General features: G+C 30.6%; 1 protein-coding gene across 1 annotated transcript in view; it reads left to right on the top strand.

Moving 5' to 3' along the window:
* The first annotated feature begins 8,852 nt into the window (after window positions 1–8,852).
* The window catches only part of LOC106465105 (calcium/calmodulin-dependent protein kinase type 1-like), a 75,614-nt gene continuing 56,829 nt past the window's right edge, over window positions 8,853–27,637 (top strand). The window contains exon 1 of the mRNA XM_013925302.2: window positions 8,853–9,062. Within this exon, the coding sequence (XP_013780756.1) occupies window positions 8,968–9,062 (95 nt within the window). The 5' untranslated portion in view covers window positions 8,853–8,967. The remainder of the gene's footprint in view (window positions 9,063–27,637) is intronic.

Below are 27,637 nucleotides of genomic sequence, written 5' to 3'. Positions count from 1 at the left end.
TATTATGTAGGGATGATACATATGCCATCCCTACTATCTTGTTTGCATTGTTTTTGAAGGTTTGATATTAGCCATCTCTACATTTACTTCCTTTTTTGAAAAGTTTTTTTCTTTACTTATTTGCTTGTTTCTTAACAAAAGACGGTTGTATTTATAACCAAGTTCTAAATAAAATGAGGTTCCTACTGTAATATTTATTATAAATAAACTTAGTATTCCGAGAGTTGTTTAATCTCGAAGTTTAAGTTCAAGAGAGGTCCAGTTCAATTTACATTTTAACCAATGTGTGTTATTGGGTTATATATTAGCACGTTCACACCACAGTATGTTTGTAATTGTTTGTTTATTGTTTATCTATTATTGGCTGGTAATCCCTGTTTCACCCTGTACTTAAGCTTTTTGAAGGAACACCAAACTTCTGTAAGAAAGCTAACTTTAAGAGGTAATGATAACACCGTTTACACTAGAATTATGATTTTTTTTAAAATTACTACTAGTTATTAATAATACTTATAAAAGCGGATACTCTGTTTGAAACTGTCACCTCAGTGAAATTGGTTGTCACCATTGTTTTGGGTTTTGAGTTATCATGCAATAAAAAAGAGGCAGAAGAACAATAAATTCAAACTTTTTGCTATGATATTTACAGACATTCCCAAAACCTGAAACTCAGTCATTACATGGATATTGTTATGAAAGAAAACAGTGTATAGTATTGTAAAGTTCTGATGATCTATTGAAGAAATATTTGAAATACCGTTTCGATGAACAGTCCCCACCATCTCTGCATGGGCAGTGCTACCGCCTGCCTGATAGGCTGTATATTTTTAATTTTCATTTTAAAAATGTAATGAAATATAATGAGCCAAAAATACTTGTATTAAAAACAAATATGAAGTTCATTTATCGTCCTGTTCGATGTAACTTAGTGACAATTGGTGAATTAAATGAAATATAGGGTTTCATGTCAGTTTTTGATATCTTAAACAGTTTGTTTGCTAAATAATTCAGAAGAATAAAATAGTAGTATCAATGTTACATATTCTTCAAATCTTATGTACATATGAATTCACTGTAGAAATTAAAGCACAACTAAAACACCTTACAATGTGTATAATTGTATTTTGTAAGGTTTTGATCAAATCATCACATTCATATAATACATATTTATAAAGCCCATACCGGTAATCGCTTTGTAGTATGTTGCCATGCTTCACTAGGCCTTTTCTCCTCTTATAGAAAGGATAAATCATTGTGTGAAATCTCCATCATTCATCCTCATTTGACAAAAAAGTACCCCAATCAATCAATTTAGGACTTCATGATAGCGATCCATGCAGTAATCCAATATATTTGTAATTTATGATTGCGGCCCCTACAAGAGAAATCCGGAAAATTTAATTCGTTTTACGTTATCTGGTATCAGTTACGTATCTTGGTAGTATGAACATGAGAGCGTTATTTCTTTAACCCTAATTTTATCATCATATAGCGATGCTATAACTTCAGTTAGCAAAACAAAATACAGTAGTATTGTTTTATCTTAAATTTTGTTTGTCGCTTTGTACTTTTTGGATTTGTTTCCTTTATACATAGTAAATATAACGGACTCAGAGCGTGTTTAGTAGAACCACGTTTTGAATGTGCTTTCATAGAGTAATACTGTTTTTAAATATAGCTTTTACAAGAAGTTGTAAGACAATATTTTATAAAAATAGGAAGATAATCTTACAAAAGAGGGTATAGGATAGTATAGGATGCACGTGTTGAAAGGATTGCAAATTATGTAGAGCAAAATGTTCTAAAGACCAAAACAAAAACGTATTTTTATATAAACTTATATATATATGTAAATGATGTTTGCAAATAAACCTTGTTTAGCATAATCACATAAAGTTAAAATAAGCTGATTACATACACACACACAGTTTTTTTTTTAGCATAATGGATAAGTTTAATACTGATTACAAACACTTGTTTCTAGATTAATACGTAATAATAAAAAATGACTAGATGTATTTCTTTTCAAAATAATATTTAACGTTAAAAACAACTAAATATATAAGCTTGTTTCAGTCGTTATGTATAAGGTTTGAAGAAGCTAGACTCTTTTTTTTTGTTTTCTCGCATAATGGGTAATATATACTGATTACACAAATTCGTTTCCAGTATTATGTATAAGGTTAAAAGAAACTTGATTATAAACTTGTTTATATTGTAATGTAGAAGGTTAAAAGAAACTTGTTTATGTTATAATATAGAAGGTTACAAGAAACTCACTTAACACATTCATTTGTATATTTTCGTTTAGTACAATGGATAAGTTTAATTAGAATCAAAGTTTGAATTCAAGCATAATGTACCAGTACCTGCTCACTTCATCATTTTGTTTGTTCATTTCAAAATGAATTAAATCCAACATTCTGCTTCAGTGGGAACTATAACGTCCACAGAACAATCTGAAGTACGAAAAAGCCCCACAGCATGTGATGTACGTCCTTTCTAAGCTTTTTTACTTTTAACGGTTTCCGGTATATAAGTAGCATGAGCTACATATTCGATAATTCTGGACGTATATTTCGTCATTCAAAATGAAAAATTAGCAAGGAAGTTCCAACAAGTTTTTGAAACCTCATTATGAAAAATGTTACGTATTGTGAAATAGTCGTCTGTATTTTATTTTGAAAAATATAAACAGACAATCATGGCTATTTCATATTTAAAAGTATAATTGCGTCAGATGACGTCCTGTAAACGCATGTAGTGATTTATATTCATCCTTGACTTTCCAATCATAAGCCCTCTTCTATCTGACAAGACATATAACTTTTAAAGTTACGCCTTGAATGATTCCACTCCACCCCCTCTTTCTCTGGTGGTTAGAGCGCTCGACTCGTAATCTGAGGTTCGCGGGTTCGAATCCCCGTCCCACCAAACATGCTCGCCCTTTCAGCCGTGGGGGCGTTATTATGTGACGGTTGGTGATGATGACTAGCTGCCTTCTCTCTCTAGTCTTTCACTGATAAATTAGGGATGGTTAGCGCAGTTAGCCCTCGTGTAGCTTTGCGCGAAATTCAAAACAACCCTCTTCCTTTTTTGCGGACTTTCTTTTCAGTCGACAATTTTCTTGAAGTTTTCTCTTTCCTCATACCTCCGCAGTACGTTAATTCATATATCTATACCAAATCAAAGTCGATAAAAATACAGCATATCAAAACTTCCCTCTCTAAACAAGAAATGAAATTTTGGGCAGCTTACTTAAGGCAATGGCAAAATAGCTAAAAATTAATTCACACAAAGGCGTTATGCAACGTCAAAATATATTCACTCACGCACGTTGCACCTACAGACCAATTCATATTATTTATCTGGCTTTTCCTGTGGATATGTCCAACGGTGGGTCAGCGGTAAGTTTACAGACTTACAATGCTAAAATCCATGGTTCGATTCCTCGCGGTAGACACAGCAGATAGCCCAATGTGACTTTGTTCTAAAGCAAAACAAACAAACCTTTGGGTATTAAATTTCAATATCCACCATAAGTATAAAATTACTTGCTGCAAACAAAGTATACCAGCTTATCTCGCTTTTACCGTGGTTATACAGTCTATATAATTGTACAGGTTCTAGCTACTGGCCAATCATAGCTTATTGTACTTGTCTCCCGTAGTAGATATAATATTGTTCATCAACCAGTTCATTATTTACTAGGAAATATAGCCATTAGTTTATTATTTATTGGGGGATATTACAAGCAGTGTACTTTCAATTACTGGGAGATATTGTCACTAGCTTACTCTATAATTACTGTTTGTATATATTGTTTGCCAGGATATTAAACCGTTTGTTTTTCTCTCGCTCTCCGTTATTATCATTGGTGCAACTCTCTGGATGGTTGAAGAAGAATTTTGATTTGTGGACCAATGAAAAAGCTAAACGGGTGAATTGAAGTGTGAATATTTTTTCAGTTATTTCACACAGAGAACAAGCGAAGAACTTATACGTGATATTCCTGTGGCCAGTCAGACACTGATATTTCATGTCTATATTTCCACTGTATATTTTCATTTGTGTCACACGTTGTTCATGGTGAATCATGTGCATAAATAATTCCAAACAACTACATCAAAACCAAAACCATCTCTTCATAATAACATAACCATTGTGTTATGTTTTGAAGCCAAAACCTATTTTATAAAAAAAATCTTTATTTTAAGTGTCTTTGTTGAAATGATTCATCACCTGTAATTATATGAGAATTAATAAAATTTTTGACGTCAATAGACACTTGTGACGTATGTAAAAGACGTAAGTCTTCAAAAATCAAATAATATATGGTGGAGTGTGTATTATATATATATATATGGTGAGTTGTGAACATTTCTACGTAAATCAATGGGTCTAATTTAACGTGATTATACATTACAGCTCTCTCCTGCAACACTTCTGCATTATACTTGAAGCAAGTGTATCCAGCCACTTTCCTTTAACATTATGCATTAAGCTAGAAAAAACATTGTCTGATGACTTTATTGTAACTTTTACATTATATAAGAAACAAGTGCTTATACTCAGTTTTTTTAATAATATAATTTTTTTTCGTGCAAAAATAGTCAGCAAAAGTAGGGGTATAAATTTTTATTGCTCTGTATTGCTGAACGGTAACGTTGTCTGAATATTTTCGTACGTACTTATTGAGGATTTTATGATTGTTAATCTTTAGCTTTTCGCCCCCCCCCCCCATGGCACAGCGGTATGTCTGCGGACTTACAACGTGGTGGGCAGAGCACAAATAGCCCATTGTGTAGCTTTGCGCTAAACTTCAAACAAACAAACTTTAAAATATTTTCATTGTTTTAACGCAGCAAGTGTGCCCCCCCCCCATTATTATTTCATTTATATTGGTCTACTACAAACGACGTGTAATTGCATACAAAGAAGTTAAGTGCTATTAATTATACCAAAAATGTGTATTATTATAGTTAAGAGTATACATCAACTGGAAACAGCGATTCTTTTCAAGCTGTAATAATTTACACCTTTTCATTAATCGTGCAAATATAGAGAGAGGTACAAGACATTACTGAGAACTTCTGACCAAACGTAAGCTATGGAAACAGTTCAGATCTAAAATAGTTTACAATTTTAATGAATAAACTGTTGTGTTACAAACCTACTAGGAATACTTTATCTCATAAATCAGTACATCAAAAAAACTAAATGTTATAATGATTAGAATGCTTTGAATCATCAGTTTGACACCTTCGAATGTAATTCTATAGTTTCACAAAGTTTGGTCAGCTTAGGAGATTTAGAGTAATCGTAAATTAATATACTAAGCAATCTTTATAAGCAGGTTTTCAGAACTTTAGTAGGCTTGAAGCTAACTTTGAATTCAAAGCATTTTAACCAATAAGATTTAATGAAAGTGAGTAAAGAAAAATGGAATACTTTATTTTTTTACAAGACACATAAAACATTAATCGTTTGCTATTAAGATATATCGCACCAATATATGAAATATAAGCGTGCGTATATTCCAGCGCAATAGTGCACAGCCGACATCACAAACTGATACAAACTAATAATGCTAAAATCCGGTTTTCGATTCCCCGCAGTGGATACAGAAGAGATAGCCCATTTTGTAGCTTTGCCCTAAAACAATTTTGTTTTTCTTTTGTGGTAGCGACCCCTACATGTACGAAATAGTTGTATATTTAAGATCGAAGTTGTGATTTCCTATTAAATGTCATCACGTTCGTGTTGAAAAATAACGTATGATACTACAAAACTGGTACCACAATGGAAACTAAAAGAACGGGGGTTTAAGAATAAAGATTTGACACCTTTCTGTTTCAATATTTAGGTAAATCTGTTTTCCACATAATTAGTTATACTTGTAATTAATCTAAAAACTAAAGAATTCTAGTTGAATTTTGAAATGGTAGAAATTAATTGAATGGTATGTTGATATATTCTGGAGCTAACGTTTAATTATTTGCTTTTATCAAAAGTTTTGTTATTACTGACTTACTCTTAATTATGGCACACTATGTATTACTAATTTCATTTGGTTTTTTTGTAAGTACAGAAGAATGATATTCGTGCTGAAGAAGTACAAAACTGTTACTGAGTGGCATTACATCATATATCTTATTTTGATATTGATTGTCAATTTACAGTAAAGGATTTATTTTGTTTTTTCGTTAATAACATGATTTAAGGCGTGGCATGCTTGGTGGTAGTTAGGGCGCTCGACTTGCAATTTGTGAGTCATGGATTCAAATCTCCGTCACCAAACATGGTCGCCCTTTCAGCTGTGGAACGTTATAATGTGACAGTCAATCCCACTGTTCGTTGGTAAAGGAGTAGTCCAAGAGTTGGCGGTGGGTGGTATTGACTAGCCGCCTTCTTTCTAGTCTATCACGACTAAATTAGGGACGGCTCTTGAGTAGCTTTGCGCGAATTTCAAAACAAATCCAATCAAATCACGTGATTTACGTAAATAGTATTTCTTCGCTTTCATTCATTGAACTATTAATTAAGAAGATAAAGTCAGTTTAAAGCTCGTTTGAAAACTAAATTAAACGTGCTCATTTAGGTCGTTAATAAAGTAATGCATATATATTCAGAAGCGTATTTAGCACACAAACACATACACAGATATATATACATATATATATATGTATATAATTGTACTATTACGTAGAACATAAAAAAAGAAAGACAAGAAATAACGCTGCTATAAAACTGGCATTTTTTGTTAATTATGTAATATATACATTGAATTTCTATATTACGTAAAAGATTGCCTGTAACTATTTGTGTCTGGTCAAAGAAATTTCTAAAATGTAGACTATCTGTAATCTTGTATTAGAAACAATTATGGGCAACTTTGATAAGTAATCAAAAAATTTGAATTTCGCAAGTACAGGAAGATTTGAATTATTCATGAAGTCATATCCATAATTTGAAATAATAATTTTCTGTAGATTTACAACAGGTTCAACCTTTTAAAATAAATTTTTACTTTTAGTGTGTTTCTTTATAGTTAAACACAAAGCAACACAATGGGTTATCTGTGATGTGCCTTTCACGGGTATCGAAATCCGGTTTCTGACGTTATAATTTCACAGACTTACCACTGTGCCACTGGGGGGGGGGGATACTTTTATAGTTTGTTTATTTTTAGTGTAAAGTTACTCGAGGGACTATCTGCACTTTGTCCATCGCGGGAATTCGAACCCCATTTTTAATGTTGTAATAGTTTCAGTGAATTCGTCAGAAAACCCTTAAAAGCGAATTTATAATTATTTGTTTTTGTATCGCAAAGCTACATAAGAGGCTATATGCGCTCCTTCCACCACAGGGAATCGAACCCCGGATTTGAGCATTGTAAGTCTGTAAACTTACTGCTGGCCCATTAGGTCTGGGGAATGTTAAATTATTAGTATTTATTTTTTAAGAGAACTAAGTTTGGTATTTCATTTATGCAGAATTTTTTAATTTATACTTACGCAATGGGCCATCACAGTTATAAGCCTTCATACTTATCGTTGAGTCACCAGGGATTTTTATTAATGACGTCTACAGAGGAAATTTATGTCAGCTATGTTGAGGGCAATGATATAAGGAAGTGTATTCGATATTCTGTAAAAGCTCTGGACGACTAACATTTGTCATTTTGAAGAAGAGACTTCCATATTAATAAGCTATAAAACTATTACAAATGTTAATATCCTCTGCATTCAAAAGTGCTTATATTCCACAGTCTTTCAGATTTGAGAAACCATTAGACATAGTTTATAACTTATGTGACATTAAAGAGTTTTTTTTAGCCCATCTAGAATTTTCTCACTCCCAACTTCCTTTAACAAAAAGAAAAACAAATAATTAATTTCAGCCCTGATCTCATAAGTATTTATCAATCATCCCTGTTCTTAAAACTCCTGTAAATTGAGACAAAGTGTCAAGCTTGTAAAGTAGATGGTTAATGTTTCTCAAACGATCTTCTTACGATTGTTAGCAACTAATGAACACGGAACTATTACTATCTTTTTTGTTATTGTTGTTATATTTTGACTATAGTTAATCTATTATGGGAGTAATAAAACTGTATGATAGGCACCAAGTGAGATGATGCTGAACTATTTGTCCGTCTCTTTTCAGCGCAAAGCTACACAATAGACTATCTGCATTGTGTCCACTGCAGGGAATCGAATGCCGAAATTTAGCATTATAAGCCCAGAAACTTACCGCTGACTCACCAGGGGACGTGCTGAACCAATGTCCACAAAATCTTATAAGCAGATATTGTTTGCTTTTATTCTACTAAGAATAAAATGGGTTTATATACTTCTAATATTCTTCAAAGTAATCATCATTGATATTACTAAACAGGTTGTTAAAACAGGATAGCCAGAATAAAATTTCACTTTATCGCTACAGCATTATGTAATATTCATCTCATTATAGGAAACCCGAATAATTTTACGTGATTAAATGTTATAAAAAACACACGAACATTTAAGACTTTGCACTTTTTATGCTCTTAGATGCAAGGCAATATATACAGAATTTTGTGAATTCAATAACGCATTTATATTACAAATTAAAATTCGTTCACACACACACTCATACTGTATATGCCATACGAGAACCAAATACTTTTACGTAACCCAAATACCAATTATATTGATAGTTTAAGTATAATACAATACTAATTTTTACAGGAAAATGGATTAAAATATGACCAGTTGAAGCTACTGAATGTCTACTTATTACTTAGCGCAAAAGACGGCTAGAGGTGTAGGCGTGGCGAAGTCTTGACGTCATATCAACAAGAGTTGTTTCGTATTACACGAAAAGTAATGGCGAAGCTGTTGAAACGGTAGTGTAACAGGCACTGTATAATATCAGTTATAGTTCATTATTTTGGTTTTGTAGAATAACATTTTTTTGAAAATAATGCCTCTTTTTGGAAAGAAAGATCCTCAGCGTAAGAAAGAGAAGGAAAATGCAAGTGTTGAAGACAGATATGAGTTCAAAGATTTACTCGGCACGTAAGTAAAAACTTTGTTAATGTCAAATCTAACTAGTCGTCATCGTACGTAGTGCCGCATGTCGCCGTACTTGCTGCCGGAGATTGCCCATTGCGTACCGTTAGCATTAGGTTTACAGGCTAGTAATGCCTATAGTATATGAGTATGTTCAATGTGCGTAGGACATTGTATTTTTTGTAATTAAAAACAGAAAATAGGGCATTCACATAGGTTTAACATAATTTTGGCATTTAATCTTAATTATCAGGTTCACTCTGAATTGTTTAGAGAAACTAATATATACTATATATTATATTATATATTTAATTTTAAACTTTTTGTCTGACTGAGTTAGTACTACTAGTACTATAGTGGTGCTAACAATATTTGTTGTATGCTAAAAGATCACAAGAATTGTTATAAAAACCAGGTTAACTGTAGATGTTATTTTTTTCATATTCTGAATTTGCCCATTGCAGCACAATATAAGAGGTATGTAAAAAGAATTTCAAATCTAATCTTTTGTTTCCCACAATTCTTGTTCAAGAATCTTTTCCTTCAAAACCAGAACTAAGTAATTAGACTACTTTTACACACACACCTAAGATTTTGAGTCGGTTAACTTTGTTTTTATAACAATTTTTAGGCTTATTGATTTTTAATAATTTGCCAGGTTTTGCCATTTAAACCACAAGGCATATAAAATATAGAAAATTTAAAAGGAAAGATGACAAAAATAAATCTCTTAAGCCCATTAAAGCCATCCATCAACCACGCAAATTGGAGAAGAAATAATAAGAGACATAATAAAAAGTGTCTACTTATGTAACCCTTTATAACCATATACACATACCTAACAAAATTGTAAAAAAAAAATCAAACTAACAGCACAAACTATATTATCAAGCAAACTGTGAACCTTTCATAAATTTATATTTTTAATCAAATACACAATTGCCTAAGAATAATTTGAATTTATTCTTCCAAAGTTTAAATTTAATATTTAAGTTTGCATTTCCAACTTTTCACTCCACCTCTTAAACTTACAACTAATAGAAGGAGTGCTTAAAAATTTTGTATACATGTATCTAGTCCTCCTTCCATAATTCTTCTTTGCTCTAGGGTAAACAGCACAGATAGCTCTTGTCTCTCTCACTGTCTTAAACATATATTACTCCAAATAAGATCTCAATAGTTGTCTACAAAGCTTCAGTAATCTCATTACTGTTAAGCTAAAAATTCCTGAAATAAAACTAATAACTCTGTTTGCAGTTTTTACCACATTTGAACACTGAACAGATGATTTAGTAGTTATTAACAGTCATAAGCAAATACCCACAATACTAGTGCTCTTCTTACACAAGAAGGAAATATTTTCCAAATTTCTTTTCCCTGACTGCTTAGCTCTACAGTTCTCAGTACTAAAACACATCTTTCACATTGTGGATCATTCATTAAAACTGGATAAGAGAAGGTTTTCAACAGAATTGACTCCAACACTTTAGTGTCATCAACAAATTTTGAAATACTGCTACTGTCCAAAACATCATTTAAATCATTAATATAACTGGTGAACAATAAAGACCACTAACCATACTTTCCCAGTCACAAAAGTTCAGTTTGTCATTCTTTATTGCTGTCTACCACTAAGTCAATTTTCTATTGATCTCATAAGCATCCATCTTACTATATAGTGTTTTATGAGGCACCTTATGAAGAGTTTTCTGAATGCCAAGGTATATGCATATGACATCAACTGAGATACCCTAATTAAAAAAAAGTGGAGGCACTATGAAGCAATTCAAGTTAGTTTGGCAATAAAAATTTCATTTTTAAAGCCATCCTTAGAAACATTAAAAGCCAAATTTCTAAATGACTTAACAGGTTTTGTTAATAACATAAGCCAGGTTAATAGGTCTATAGTTCTCCGGATTCTCCCTAGACCTTTTATTTAAAAAAAAAAGGGGAAGAAACTGGCAATCTTCCAAACATTAGGAGTTTCTCTAGTTCATCTTATAACGAGTTAAAGCCTCATTATCTCTTTGTTGAAGGTATTAGTGCAGTACAAGTTACAGCCTAGTAATGGTACTACTGTAAAGTACAGCTTTGTAAAGCAAGCTTTCTAACAAGTTACACTTGTGTTTTTGGAAACGTAGATTCTACACTCTTATAATAGCCAAGAAATCATGTTTGACATTGAAGAGGTTGTTTAATCTTTAAGAATCTTGAAGCTCTAACATGACTATTTTGTTGTTCAAAACTGGTAACAGTTAAAATAAGTCTTAGGTTTAAGTTAAATTTGTAAATCTAAACAGTAAAGTTACAGTACTTTACTCTAATTTCATTTTATTTGTATTATATAACTTATACCATTTGTAACTTCTTTAATATTTTATTTTTCTTCTAGAAATACTAAACATCTACTTTCTTTATTTCAGCATCAAAAGTATGTATAATAAATGAATGCAGCTTGTATCTCCTTTCAGTTATTTATTAATGAATTTGTAAGACTTCTCAGCTTTACTATTCTAATTTATTGAGAAATCATTTAAAAATATACCAATAGGTAGCTTGCTCTTTTTTTTTTTTCATTACGACCTTAATCCCAACTAATTTGGGGTCAGTCTGTATTTTTGTAAGTCAAGAAGTAATACGAATGTAAGAAAAAAAGTCACAATTCGAAAATTTATGTTTATAATTTTTTAATTCATAGAAGTTAAGTTATTGAATTATTCCACTCAATCATGTAATGACTGATGTCATATATGCCTCTTTTCATATAATGTTACATGTCATGCATTATGCTATTATTGCAATAGATAAGTAACTTAAAAATGTTTTTGTTGTATCACTTTGCAATGTGCTTGGATATTAAAAAATTTGTGACTTTTTTCAATGCCAAAATTGTAACTTTATTTCTGGCTACCGTTTTTACACCTGGGTGGCTGGCACAGTTGGTAACCATATAGGATGAACATGTTCGATGACAGGGATTTGAACTTGCAACTCTCAGCATGCGAGTCGAGTTCATTAATCACCAGGCCTTTGTAGGTAGCTTTCTCTGATAAGAAATTAATATTAATTCTGAACAAACTAAAAGTAGTTGTTTTTACCTCTTAGTAAAATATTTCATTGTCTTGTATGTGAATAATGTCTGTTATTGTGTATACCACAATAACATGTAAATTTGTTAAAACAAATAAAGAAATGTAAGGACAAATGATGTCACAGAAAGTAGTCTGGACCATTGAGGTCAGGCATCCACCTATTTAAGGATAAATTAAATCAACTATCAACCTAAATTTACCTTTTCATTTCCATATACAGAACCTTTTCAATGAACATTAGTGTAAATGTGTTTAATTAACAGGACACCCCATTTGTTATGCCATTAAACAGGTTTTTATTTGTAACAGATTTAGTGAACAAGTCATTATCTGTGTTTCAAAAAGTATACTTGTTATCCCAAATATTTAAGCTAGGCTATCCAATCTTATCATTATACTACTTAAGTAGACCTCCAGTGGGCAGTCTATCCACCTGCTAACAGTTTTAAATACCTCAGTCAACTTGCCTTTAGTTCTTCTAAGCTTAAGAGAAGACATGAAAATTTTTAATTATACACATTTTAAAAATGTTCCTCAAATGGCCTTGATTAACATATTTTAACAAACAACATTAAATTTTCTGTTAATCTTATATATGGTACTTTAAGATATTAATGTTTGTGAGTAGCTAAGAACAAATGGCCTTCTGTCATCTTAATTTCTTCTCGTGTTTTTACAACATTGACTTAGATCGAAAAACATGCCATGTGTTACTAATACATAAAGAACTCTCATGATGCATCCAAGGTCATGTTGCTGTCATATATAAAGTAAAAATTAGATTATTGGTTGCAAACATTCTAATGTTCCCTATTTTTCAGTTTTATCATATTTCTCACTGTTTTTTTTTTTTTTGTTTGTTCGAAATGCTCTACTTTTTCTTCTTTTTGAGTAGAAGTGTGTCTGTATGTGTGTGTTGCCTTTTCTGGTCAGTTGTTTATGGAAGAAACCTTTTGAGTGACATTCTGGGTGATGCATATGTTTGAGATTTCACTGAGGAGGTTTCTTGATATTGAGAGACCTTGTGTATCAAACTTGTAAGAACATATCTAAACTCCTAGGTGAGTATGTAATTAACTATTTAATGTTTAATATTACCATCCACTCTTTTGTTTTGTTTTTTACTATTATTCCCCATTTTCTCTAAAATTTGCCCTGCTTTCTCTTTATCTTGCCCTGAAATTAGCCATTATTTTTCCTTGACTGCCACTGAAACACCTGCAGTTGGTTCTTCAGACCATTAAGCCTACCATCCATGTTCTTGAACAAATAAAATACCACTTGCTTTATGGAAATTATTTTAATTTTTCATTTATAAAAGCATTCAAGAAAAATAAGCATGATAACAGTAGGTCAATCAGCTTATTTAGACCACCCCAAACCAGAAAAATCAAAACATATTCACTTAAATATAGTCCTTTACAACCACAGTATATACTTACTCAACATTTTATTTCCATTCTTTTTTCTTTCCACTGCTCGTACAGACAACCCATAGGAAGTGTGTTTAAGCACTTGAATAAAGTCCTCTGAAATGTATCTTTGCTAAAGGAAAAAGAAGCCTAAATTGTAAGCCTCTCTTCATATCATAAATAACTCAAATCATAAATCATTCTTGTTATCCTTTCTTGGAACCTTGTGTAACATTTGAATATTTTTCTCTCTAATAAGGAGGTGGGGGGAGTCAAACTAAACACAGTATTCCAATTGAGACTTTGTCATAATCTAGTACAAGGCTGTAATCACATATTTTACTCTAAGTTTGAAATTTTGTGAATAAAATCAGTAATTTTTTATTGTTCTCACCATAACTAAATATTCAGCAAAAGATTTGATTTATATTAACAGTTACCTTAAAATCCTCTTTTCTCTACAACACATGTGCTCTTCTTACACAAGAATTCCTTTTTAAATATCCTTACATTAAGCGCATAAGGTGATTTGATATCTTCTAGAGGCAATACAATTTTTATTTCTGCATATTTATTACTGGTGAAAATTTAATTACTTGAATACAAATAGGAAATGAACATTATAAATTTAACTCTTTAATATTTTAGGATGAACTGTGTCCTTATACTGATTTCATGGGCCATCAAAGTGATACTGAAAAAATCAGCATTTTTTGTAACAGTTAAAAATATTGCTTTATATTTAACAAAAAAGCCTCTTAGCGAGTGATTTCAAGTCTTTTACTAAATAATCTCTTAGTGTTGATTTACCTTTCAAATAATTTAAATGTAACAGAACAGTAGTGACTATTCCTTGAATGCTGTTGGCAGTTTTCCAGATAATGTCAGTACTTACATTGATGAGTTTTCAGCTTTAATTTTGAAAGTTCTTTGCAAGACTTGGGAATTTTCTTTTGTTTACTATATAATTAGTTATTATCATCATCAGTTCTGCAGTTTTAGAAAAGCATGCATTATAATATTCTGATCAATTGGTAACATTTTTCTAGCACATGGTTTAAAACTTATATCAAAATGTTTTATTTTTATATTGCAAAAATTTGTTGAAATAATTTCTCAATATGTAATTTATTGCGAGATGCAAGGTTATCAAAATGTAAAGCAAAAATACTAAAATGTATAACTTTCAGAGAAAAAGCTCATTTTGATAATCCAGTACCACATCCTTATGTATGTTATTTATTTGTTACATTAAAAATCCTGTGTAATATATTTGATCATTTTAATTCTTTCCATAACATTTGGCATTATAAAATCTGGAATGAGCAATATAAATGCAAATGTGGAAACTAAAACTGCCTCATTTAGTACATGTTCATGCAGGTCAGACATGAAATATATAGGGAATTGAATTCACACCTTTCAGCTCACCATATGTATATTATTGATCACCTGTAAATGCAGACAAATGCTTTTGTTCTATCACTTACATTTGTTTTCATTCTCATAAGCTAATGAGTTAAGACAATTGTGTATCAGTATTCTGACAGTGTAAAGTGTAATTGCAAACGATTTTGGTATAATTATAAAAAAATACATTATTGGTAAATTCTTACTTTAGAAGCATATCTCTTTTAAGTTTATAATTTTTTTTAAATTATATTTCAGGATCACACATTTATCAGAAGAAATGAGTTTTTTCATTTACAACTCGTAGTTTTGGAAACAAGAAATGCTTACAAAATATGTTTGTTTAATTATTTCCCAAGTAAGAAAACACATCACAGAACATTTTCTAAATAAAGTTAATATATGCTTATCATAGTATATAATTTTCCATGACCTCTTTTAACATTAACTAGCACAACTTTTTTTTAATCCTTGTTGTTATTTAGATACGAATCCTTTATTTTTTAAAAGTTTGATAGTTTTCTGAACTGTGGTAGTAATAATGAATTATATTTTGGTTTTAGAAGAGAAAAGAAAAGTTTTTTTTTCTTAACTTCACATTCTGAAAACAAGATTTAGTTGAGTTTTATTTTTACATAATAGTAATAAAAAAAACAAGTAAATTGTAAGTAATGTGCATGGCAATGATGATATTAATGAGTGTGACAAACATGTAGAGCCTGACATTCAGCAATTAACAATCAAATGTGGAAGTTACATATAAAATCATTTGAACTTGGTTTTTATCAGTAAAACTCCACTTGTAAATGAACAGAATTTTCTGGCTACAGTAGTAATAAATGGTGTATTTTGTGCGAGGTTTGTTTAGAATGGAGGTAAAGCAGGTTTGAATAACAAAATTAAAAACTTGTTGTGTACAAACATCCATAGCTTAATTAACAGAAATAACTTTTGTTGTTATTTTACATGTATTAAGTGTGTATTCAGTTACTAATGAATGGGAAAAAAAAAGTTTATTTTAGATTTTTAAGACACACACACTAAATAAACATAACTGTGGGAAATTAAAAGTAATGCACTATACAATATACATAGTTAAGCAGTTGATCACTGTTATAATAAGATAACAAATGGCTACTCCTGAAACAGCTATATGAGATAAGATCTAACTTCGAATGTAGGTTTTCACATTCATATAATTCTTCAACAAAAGTTTAATTAAATTCAAAATACTAACATATATTGCATCACCAAGTAAGCCATTTTGGAATTTTATAACAAAAAAATTTTGCCATTTAAACCTAAGTCCGTAATTATATTTCCAACTTCATCAATCAACAGATTCCCGTGAGCAGTTTATATAAGCCACTAACAATTATAGACATCTGAAACAAATCACCTTTAATCTTCCTTCACTTTACTAGCTGTTGGTTTAAACTTCTCTTTTCAGTTCAAATTGATTAAACTGGGTATCATTCCACAGCCTTCTGTGCAGTCTTTCCAGCATGTCAGTATTCATTTTGCAGTATAAAACACCAAATGGAAAGATTGCTGAACATTATCAAGCTAGCAAGTCTGTGAAAATATACTAAAACCAAAGACACTAAATCTTAACTCAATAGTATGAAATAAGACTAATCAGATGAAAGGAGATAGTAATCTTGTTATTGTTAAGCTCAAAACTTGTAATACCACCACAAAACTCCCTAAGCTCTTATCACCATAGCCAAAAGTTTCAGTAATAATAATCACAGTTGAGTCCTTCTGCATTTCTATAGTACCAGTGTTCTTCCACAGTATTTTAAATTTCCATGTTCTAAATTAGTTAGTTTTTAATCCTCTGAGTTAAAACAATTTTCTTGTTCTGAAATCTATAACAAGCATCTTAGTATCATCAGTGTATTTAAACATTTTATTGTCCCAATCTTTATCCCAAACATGGACATGAATAATGAATATAAAGACTTCTAAGACAAATTCCTGGAAAACCATAATAAAGATGTTCTACTGAGTTGGAAAGGACCCATATGAGTTGGAAAAGACTCAACACCAGTTTTTTACCATGATGATAAAAATCTGTTTGTTTTTACCTTTTCACCTACACCATGTAGATCAAAGATTTTAGGTATCCTTTTGTACAGTTACTGTGTGAAATACTTTAGAAAATGTAAGCTACAAACATGAGCTCTTATATCTTGTTCAAAAATACAGAAACTTGATTGATCAAAAATCCTTTTAACTCTTTAGTAAAGCAAGAAAAACCCATTTTAAAACATGTAGAGAAAAATATATATTATTAAATGTAATATTTTAAGATATTTTTTAACAAAAGCTGGACTATAGTCTAAAAAAATGGAGACTTCTTGGTCTCTTTTTTTTTTTTTACACTCACATTAAAAAAATAGACAGTATTAGTAATTTTGTAATCATTAGCAAGTCCAGCAAAGTTTGTAAGATGAAAGTTAAGGCCATCAGGTATTAGGACTTCAACTTTCTATGGTAAAGCTTATTTTGGCCAATAGCTTTTCTCTTGAATTTTCTCAAATATTTTCAAGGCACTTTTTTTGCAATAATCAATAAAATTCAGGAACATAACACAAGAATGTGTTGAAACTTTTCTCAAATATCAAAACTTCTGACAGTTTGTTCCATTTACTGTGTTCTTTCACTAATTGATACACACAATATTGTGCTCCTTTATTAATAAATTTCAGGAATTCTACTCTTCACTTATAAGCACATTACAATATTGATTTTGTCTTCTACAATAGTGAAAACAGTAGTAAAACATTTTAAAACTTTTTTTGCATTGTTCCTTTCATCCATTCTAAGAAACTTATCTTTGAATCTCTTTAGGACTGAACAATACCTTTAATTGTTTTTAGCAGTTCACATAAGTATGGACTCCTTAAACTATATTTTGGTGTTTTGTACACAAACAACTTCACCATTTGACAATTTTTTGTATGGCTGAAGCAATGCCAGCCAATCAGAAAGAAAAGATGATTTTCCTATCAAACATGGGGAATTTCTAGGGAAGCATGGGATCATGATCATTAGGTGTAAGAGAGTGTGACTACCATGTTACTTGTGTGAGTTGATAGGTGCTTGTTTCAATTACTAATGAGTCTTGAAAATCAAATATTCATTGTCCTGTTTCTGCCTTTCGTCAGTGGTGTACACCTGTTCAACAGAATTGCTTTTAGACAAATATAAACAGAAGCTTTTAATCTATTTCTGTACCATAACATTTTTAACTTTCAGTTCTAGCCACCTTTTAAAACATTATTCTTAAAAATCTCTTTTCTGTATGTAAGTCTTCAACTAACCCAATTCTTGCTCTGTTTATATAATAAAACATAGCACCTGTGAGCTTCACTAAGTATAATCTTTAACCAGTTATTTTCAAACAAAACCCACTTTAAATATTTTATGCACCTCAAAAAATGATGTAGTGTTGCCATTCCTTTATCCTAATCATATTACATCAAAGGAGTTAAAAACACTTGTTAGCAAAGTAAAAAACAAAAAAACAAGTGGTCTAAAGTGTAGAAAAACATGTTAAGTATAAATATTTATGAAGGAAAGTTAAAAAATAAAAGTCTTGCATGTGACTGTTCACATGTGACATTAAGCATTACTGCAGGAGATTACTTAACTCATTTCCACCTAATACAACAGAATAAATAATTGAAAAGCTTATGCATTTTTATCAGATAAATATTTTCTCTCTAAAACTTCAAAACTTTCCAAGAAAAACAACAAAGAATTCAGTTTAACAAGAAAACATATTTTGTAAAGTAACCCAGTTCTTGTTAGGTATTAATTTTATGGTTAGCTATGTGTTGCATCATGTCTCTTGATTTTCTTATCAGCCTTGTGTGAAAAAAATTAATTTCATAATTTTTTTAGAAATTTAAAATTCCATATTTAGAGTTAGGTATGCAGTTCAAATGCTTCTTCAATATTTATTTTTCGTAGTTAAAAAAGTTAAATGTAACAAATAACCTTTCTCTTTTATAATGTGAATAGTGTAATATTGAGTTTCCTCATTTAAGCGTCTGGTCATCTGTAAAATATGACCTTTCATACAAGTTTACATTCCAAAAATATCCCATCAGTTTTTTATTCTTGGACCTAAGTCCTTTTACCAGGGTATTATATTTTTTGAATAGCGTATAATTATTTATGTACATTTAAATCTGTTTATATTCTCCATTCTTTTCATGAGCCACTTATTTAATAACCAAAAGTAGCATTTTCATGATGTTTTTTGGTATTAATTCGAGGTGTTAATCCAGTTAATTGAATTTAAAATGTTGACCTTGACAAGTAGCTCATATAAGAATCAATAACATTGTTTTTTATTTAAATCATTAATTTCATTCTCAGTTTCTATTTCTCTCTCTTCTTTTTACTCTTAAATGTTTTAGTAAGTTTCTCATTTTTACCATATTTGTACACTTTTCTTTTTGTGTGTATTCTCCTAAATCTTTACCTCCCAAGCTCTTTTACAATAGAAACCAGTCTTCATATAATTCTATCACAATTATTTTATATGTTATTTGTGTATGAATCAAAATACTTTCTGCACTAATTTGAATTTTTGCTGAAATGGAACATAGGCATGCATGTTTATACTGCAGAAGTGTTTTACTTGTAATTTTAGAAGGTTTAAGTATCACATATATGTAGGATTGCTAACTTTACATTAACATCTCTTTATATAGGCTTCTTGTTGTACCTTTAAGTCAATGCATTGTTTTGTTACTATAGTACTTTGAAAAGTGTGAAATACTGAAATTAGCCCAGGAAAAAAATCAGATCTGAGTTATTGTTGAACATATTTTCTTTTGCATCAATTATTTTTTACTGCTAAACAAGTACACATACAACAAATGAACCATTTTTTACATGTCCCAAATATATAAGTTTCTGTATATTTCTTTGTAATAAATAATTAGAGCTTCAATTAGTATAAATTGTATATTGTCTAATGCTAAACAATACTATTGTTCTAGCACTTTGTAGATTTCAACTAGTTTAAAGATTCACTTTCTACCTATTTGATTATTCTAAGTTGTTCATCTGTTTATTACGTAGTTGATTTAGCAGCAAAATATTACACTTTAAGGCAATATAGACGATGAACAGTTGCCTTCATGGTTAAATAACTGCAAGTTGATTTCTGTTTAATATTAAAATTATTCTAACACTCTCAGTGAGGGGAAATAAAAGCAATTAGTTATGTATTTAAAAGTAAATCCAAAAATAAAAATCTGATATCACTTAAAACAGCTGAGATTATTACTTTTTTGTTGAATTGAATTCAAGATTACAAAGTATTTTCTTGTAGTTACAAGCATTTCTTGACAGTTATAAATGTTTTTAGACATATGCCATTCATTTACAAAACATGATATTTATGTATTACTATGAAAATATGTGAAATCTTCATATTACTTTTAAATAAAGAACTCTGTGAACTTCTCTCATTGTTTTTGTATCTTATTTTAGAAGCTTTTGCCTAGAACCTTTTACAGCGTATTTAATAATATGATTCCACATTATAAGTGTTAAAGGTTATTTATATTGTTTGCAATAGTTAACACCTTATGACATCAATTTTTGTGGTGACTTTAAAGTAAAAAAAAAAGTAATTGTTGAGGATGCATGAGCATAAAATTGCTCATAACTTTAGAGCCAGAAAAAGCTTAATACATGTAAGCCAAAGTAGTACGTAAACACTAAGTATTAGATGGCTGTTGTGATAAGAATATGTACAGTCATAAAAATTGAGAAAACAATGTAATAATACTTAGTAAGAACTAATGTTCCTAAATGTATTGTAAAGTAGTCAAATACATATAGGATGAAGGCTATACAAGGAAGGAATCTCAGCCAGCTTTCATGAAAACTGTCATAGCTATTTGTTATAAGCTTATAATACTCGTTATGCAAATGTGAAAATCCATTGTTTTCATTTGGTGGTGGGAATGTTGGTGATGTAAATAAATGAAAAATGGCAGATGTTATTAACTTGAAAGCACATGTATATAAACCAAAGAAAATCTTTAGGAATCTTGTGTTTTTAAAATATTTCAATAAATATTTGTAAAGTTAAAACATTATTAATTTTTCGAGTCATCATCAGGAATGTTAGTAGTAAATGCAGTATAAATTTCTGAACCATGACATTTCAGCTATTTAAAATAGTTCAAATGTATTTGAAATTTAAAAAAAAGATTATAGAAAAATTTCTTGCATTGAAGATTACTTATTAAAAGAAAATTGGGCATGTTTAATGCTGTTGTGATTTAAATTATGTAACTTCCACAGTCAAGAATACAAAGTATATGTAAGAAGTATATTTTAGATGTTTCTGATTGCCTCTATTGTTGTAATTTAAATGAATATGCACTTTAGCCTTAAGTCTTTATCCTTGAAAATTTCATTGATATTGTATTATTTTTGTTTTAGTTTGCTGATTAAATTTAAAACCAGCAGCCATACATTAATAAACTGAGTAATGAGCAATCTAATAACTGTACAGTTGAAAACGTCTGAGAAGTTGATATGAAAGATAGCATTAAATGAGAATGAATCGTTTCAGCAGAAAAGTATTTAGTGATCATCACAAGCAACTGAAATCATGTAAATCTGAAGAAAATAATGTTTACTTCATTACAAAGAAATATTCCTGATATTTGATAAGTATTTTAGTGTTCACTAGAAACTGTATGTGAGTATACTGGATAATCAGTGTCTGAGCAATAGTTTTTTTAATATATAGGGACTTTGCAATATAGCATATGCTATTCTAGTGAACCAATTTATACCAAACATATGTGTAACATTTACTGTATTATTGTACATATGTAACTTCTTGTCTTGAATGCTTCGTAATTTTGTTGTATCCGTTGGTGGAAATGGGGGGTACACAAATCTTCAGATCCACATTAAAAAAAAATAGCAGATTAAGTTGTTTGTCTGGCAACAAGTGAATTCATAAAAAAAATCCTAGGTGTAAGTGTGGTGGTTGTGATCCAGAAGTTCCTGAACTCTGAACTTAATTCATTAATCAATATTTTAAAGTGGAAACCTTCATATCTTTTGTTATTTACCATCAAGCAAAGGTGATAAGCCTTGGGCATACACTTTGTGATTTCACCTAAGTAATCAAAATGCTGTTTCTCCTCAGTACATTCACATAGCTACGAATTACTCATCAGAATATATATTTCAATACATACTTATAAGTTACAGAAGTACAAGAAAAGGAGAGAGAAATAAAAGCTAAAACTGATAACTGTTAAATTTAATTTGCAGATTTTGATTTACTTTTGAAAATTAAAATAAAGGAGATGAAAGGACTTGGTAACAAAAGTATCTCATCAGTCATAATCAGTATACTTTATTCTTGTATTTGTAGATTATAAGTGAACAAAATAATGTTAAACTAAACATTTCTTTACTATTAAAGAATCTGCAACATCAAAATTGACAAAATCTTCAAAAATAAATTTTATATATTCAACACAGTCATTTGTGTCCATCCTTTCAGACCCTGTATTAGAAGTATTTTTCTGTTCCTCTTCTGAAGAGGTGGTTGCAGTTATTTGTTGTAGTTTTTTATTCTTCCTTGTGGATTAAATATTTTTAATCACCTTGTTTTGGGGTTATTTTTATATAGATTTGGTGAACTTTTACCATCCTTGTTTCCTTGTGTTTTTAATACCTTGTCAAATTTCTGCAGGTATTAACTCCAAGCAGTCTTGTCATTGTCCAGTCTCCTTTCTTAAATAAATATTTTAAGCTTTGTTCCATATTTAGCTTCTCTGTCTCAAGAGCAGAGATTTTTTTCTCATCAGTATTTAGCTGTCTTAACATATTGTCTTTTTTTTTATGTGGTTGACTTCTTTTACACAGTTGCTTTTGCAGGCCTTTTTTGTCACCTTTATAGCTTTTTAGGAGCTTTTCACCTTTTCTTGACAATCCCATTGGTAGTCATCATCTTGCTTTTGTCTATGGACCAAGATTTTGTATGAGTTTCAGTTCTAACCAGTGTTTTCAGATCGTATAGGTTCTTGCCCATTTGGGCCTTTTTTTATTATGTATGAAAAAGTGGCAAAAACTGTTAATGTTTGTTTGTTGGACTAGTTTAGAAAAACAAATGTTGGGCTATTTTTAAGGTTGTTTTTGGTTAACCTTAGATACCAAATATTCTAGAATTTCTAGCAACACTGGTTCCAACCTGTGATACTCTCAGGTATTTGGGTATTTTTAGATTATATGTCACTACTTTTTAAGTGGATTACATTGAATTTTATCACTTAAATTTCAGTTCTACAAATATGTAGTAAGTCTTCTTCTCAAAAATCCCTTGTTATTCAAGTGTTATTTATATCTATTAACCATTATTTGTATTATGCTGCTATTGGCTTGAGTTTTTTTTATTTTGCAACTTCTAGTTGTTGTTCGCAAGTAGATTCTTTCTGTATTTGTGGTTCATAGGGAGGATGGACATGTGGTTCTTCATGTACCTCTGATGTATTCTATCTCATATCTTAGGTTCCTTTAGGTCCTTTCTCCTTAGCTTCATTTATTTATCTTTCACCACTGTTAGATTAGTTCAGAAGGTTTTAAAGTGGACTGACTTGTGTTTGAGGTAGTTTCTGATAGGTGTCTTTATAGAATTATTTTTCTTATATTATAGAGTAAAAGGAGATTGTTATCCTGACATTATTGTGATTTTCTAAGCCAGTTTTTAAGTCTGCTTCTCTTAAGAAGGAAGATTTTTTGTTTCTTGTGATTGCAGTATGTGGTGTCTATTTGTATGTGGATATCACTGATATGCAGGATTGGAAATATTTATGGAAATGCACAAGTGACACACATATAAGAGTTACAAACAATGAGTTGCAACTAAGTACTCAATTTGTTATTAGTATAATACATTGTTACACAAATTATGAAAGACCAGCAAATAAGTTTACAATGCACTAGTATTTGCTTTAAACAGAGCTATACATGTTATTTTTATGCTATCTTCAGTTTATTAATATATGATTGGGTAATGTTGTTCCAGTTATCTTTTATTACTTTGAGCAAATTGTATTTGGTTTACAGTTGGCCTTCTCAGTTCCATACAAACTCACACAGCTTTATTAATATTCATATCAGGACTTTGTGCAGGCCAGGCCATGTTTGGACTGTTTTGTTGGCCTCTTTTCCTTCTACAGGAACCATTCCACCTCATTTTCTGCATGCTTTGGAAAATGATCCCTGCCCAACAGGTCTTATTTCTAAGGGAATGACATAATGGATAAGAATGTGCTTGTACCTGTTGGCAATCTGGGTGACATCTATTTTTGTAGATCTTCAGCATCATTGGTTGAGATGTTGTACAATGACTATGATACCATTTTCCCCTCTGCTTCTGAACAAACTATTGTTCATTATTGCCAAACAGTTTGAACCTGTATTCACCTTAAGAAAACACCCTCCTCCAACCTTCTTCCACACAATGATTATTTGAAACCTGATACCAGTTTCACCCATTTGGTTTGAATAAGCTTCATATTCATACCAAGGTTTAACTTGGTGTTCTGATGGTAAAACATTCACATTTGTAATTATAGGTAGGTTATTAGCAAAGTTGCTGCTGTATTATTTGTATCATATGAAAATTATATTCAAACTAATTAACATCATTTTTGAAAAGTTTGAGCCTTTTTATCTTTATTGCTTCTATTGGCAGCAGAACTAGTTTCACATTTTCTCTTCAGTTTTCACACAGCTCCTACTGACACATGAAATTTCACTTCAACATATCACATGGAGTAGCCTTCACTAGCCAAAACTTTAATTTCTACATGTTTGTTATGTGGTATTTCTGTCCTGGGAACCATGAATGCATTAATCACATTACTGCTAGAAATAGGATGACTGTTTGTACTTTTCTGTGTTATGCTAGTATGACACTGTCTGATTGGTTGGTTGACAGCCAGTCATAGTGTAAGCTATCAACATGTGACTGAACTCTGGTGCAGTGAATTTTCAAAAAGTGGAGGGGATAGAAATTCCATATTAATTGCATTTTATACTCATTCACTGTTTCCATAATTACTTTCAATACTGCACATTTATGAAGCTTGTGTTTCCAGTTTCAGAATCCTTATATTCTCTTACCTGTATAATTGTCATTATGTTAGATGTGATCCCTTGCTGATGACTTGTAGGATTAAATGTTGCTTTCTGGATTAGCTGGATTATAATTTATTTTTCCCTGTTTATTTTTTCATTTTATATGGAAGTGCTGATCAATATTTACATATTCAGGTCTTACACATCTTTTTCCTTTTTTTTTTTCTACAGTTTAACCTATACCAAGTTTTGTATTATTGACTGTTCATACTTGGAAGACACAATCTCTTTAAAAGATGATGGGTTCTTTAAGAGACTTTGTTTACCAATATGTACTTTTTCACATCATATAATGTGACTGCTGTTGGATAAGTGATAGATATTTATAGATCCATCTAGTAGACAGGATCTTATAGCTCTTTGTGTCCTGTACTTCCTACATTGGTGTTTGTACGAGTTTTACACTACATTAAGTGTGTTCTTCCCCAAATAATTATCCATTTCTTCACAATTAATTCTCCTTTTGTTTAGAATGCCACCCTAAACAACATCTTTGTTTTAGATCTTTTAGTGGGAGCTCAGTTTCATCTTATTGCAATGAAAATAATGGTTCTTTTCAGAGGATTTGCTTTAGTTTTTCTAGATTTCCTTAAAGAATAGATTCCTTTATCTATTCATAGAATTCCATTTGCTTTGTACTGAAAATTCATGAAGATTGCCTATTCTGTCTATTTTGTTTTTTGTGAGCTTGGGTTATTTTGCTCATGATTTGGATGTATGATCCTAAAGTCTTGGTATGTGAATTTTGTTGATTTATGCATTCCTTCTCTCCACCTTGAACTAGATTTTATTTTATTCTTTTTTCATATTCATTTCTTGTTGCATCCTCTGTTGTCTCACTGAAAATTAATGGAATTTTTCCATCAGTATATCTATTCCTTCATCACTTTTGAGATTACAACCTGAATAATATACCATATGGACCCATGTCTTACAGGTAAAGAACAGTATCTACTTCCGTAAAATATCTATTGTTTGTCCCATGAGAAGTTCTATGATGTACTTGTTTTGCTTGGATAGAGAGTTTTTGCCAATCTATACTTTGGATGTTGGTCATTGAATTATCCTGCATCATTTTACAATTGTGGCTTTACATTCCTGGTAGGATTTTTTTTTTTCTGGTGTTCCTTTTGCAATTGCTGGTGAGTGAGTAGCTGTTTAGTCTCTAAGCATAGTTGCATCGGAATGAGATGGTCCATATGTCTAAATATGTTTATATTTAAAAGTTGATACTTCTACTTTTTTTTTGCCACAAAGCAACAGAGGCCATGTGATAATCATGTTTCATTTACTTTTTCTCAAGATAAATGTTTTTCTACGTTTATTCCAGACAGTTATCCCACTGTTTAGTGAAGTTATGCTCACTTTCTGCAGTTTTAGGGTTACAGTACTGTTTCAAATTCTACCAAAGCAGTTGACAACATTAAGCAACATTTACAAGTCTGTGGAAGTTTTACTAGAAATGTGAGTAAAAGAGGAAGTTGAAATACTAATGGAGTCAAAAGATGTTTTGGAAATAAAGTGTGAAAACTTATCATCAGGAAATAAATTTTTTAGTTGTTGTTTAAGTGTGAAATTATGTTAATATGAGTGGTTGATTGTGATATTTAGTTGTTCTTTTCATTTAATGGATCTTAGCTTTTTATGCTCAACCAAGAGTCACAGCTTTTGTCTATGTTTAGTTTATTTTTTTGCTACTTTTAGTACCACTGTCTAGATCAGAGTTCCCAATCTTTGGCTTATCACAAAATCCCCACTTTTTTTTTACTGGTCTTCATATTCATAACTCTTTACTGCTCTTTTCTTAATTTTATTGTATATTGTATGACATTTATAACTCTGGAGGCTAAAATTTCAAACATTTTATTAAAAAGAATTTATGTAAGTTTCAATGAAATGAATGCAGTTGTTTTGGATGAACAGTTTTTGTAGTTGTGTAGTTTAGTCTATGTAGCACAAAGCAAGTTGTTTAAGTAGCAATATCTACCATTCTTGAAAACCATGATGCACAAATGAAGATTAGTAGACCATATATATAGTAATGATGTTTGTTTCTTGTCAGATTTAGGTGCATTTTTGTTTATTGTAAAAATTATTTATGCTTAATATATTCATGACCCCCTCCCTCCTGAATACCCTCTGTTGACTCCAGAGAGTTTCAAAAGCTGTACTAAAGAATAAACTAACTCTTGTAATGTAGCTGATAAAAAAATTCACTCTTTTAAGTGATTTTTTGGAAAATAGAGACACTTTATAATCCTGCTATATATATTTGCACATTTGGTCAGTGACTTAGTTATGGTAATCTACATGGATACAGATTCTCTCTGTATGTCTGTATACTAGATGTACTTCTGCAGGGTCCCCAAAAGTGTTCTGTTTCAGAGTAAATATAACCAAAATTAAGAGTAACAAATATTTTTATTTCTTGCTTTTGAAGTTCACATGTCATACTATGTTG

This window comes from Limulus polyphemus, unplaced genomic scaffold, assembly GCF_000517525.1.
Source record: "Limulus polyphemus unplaced genomic scaffold, Limulus_polyphemus-2.1.2 Scaffold1838, whole genome shotgun sequence".
Classification (NCBI taxonomy): Eukaryota; Metazoa; Arthropoda; class Merostomata; order Xiphosura; family Limulidae; genus Limulus; species Limulus polyphemus.
This window is presented reverse-complemented; position numbering and strand designations above follow the sequence as displayed.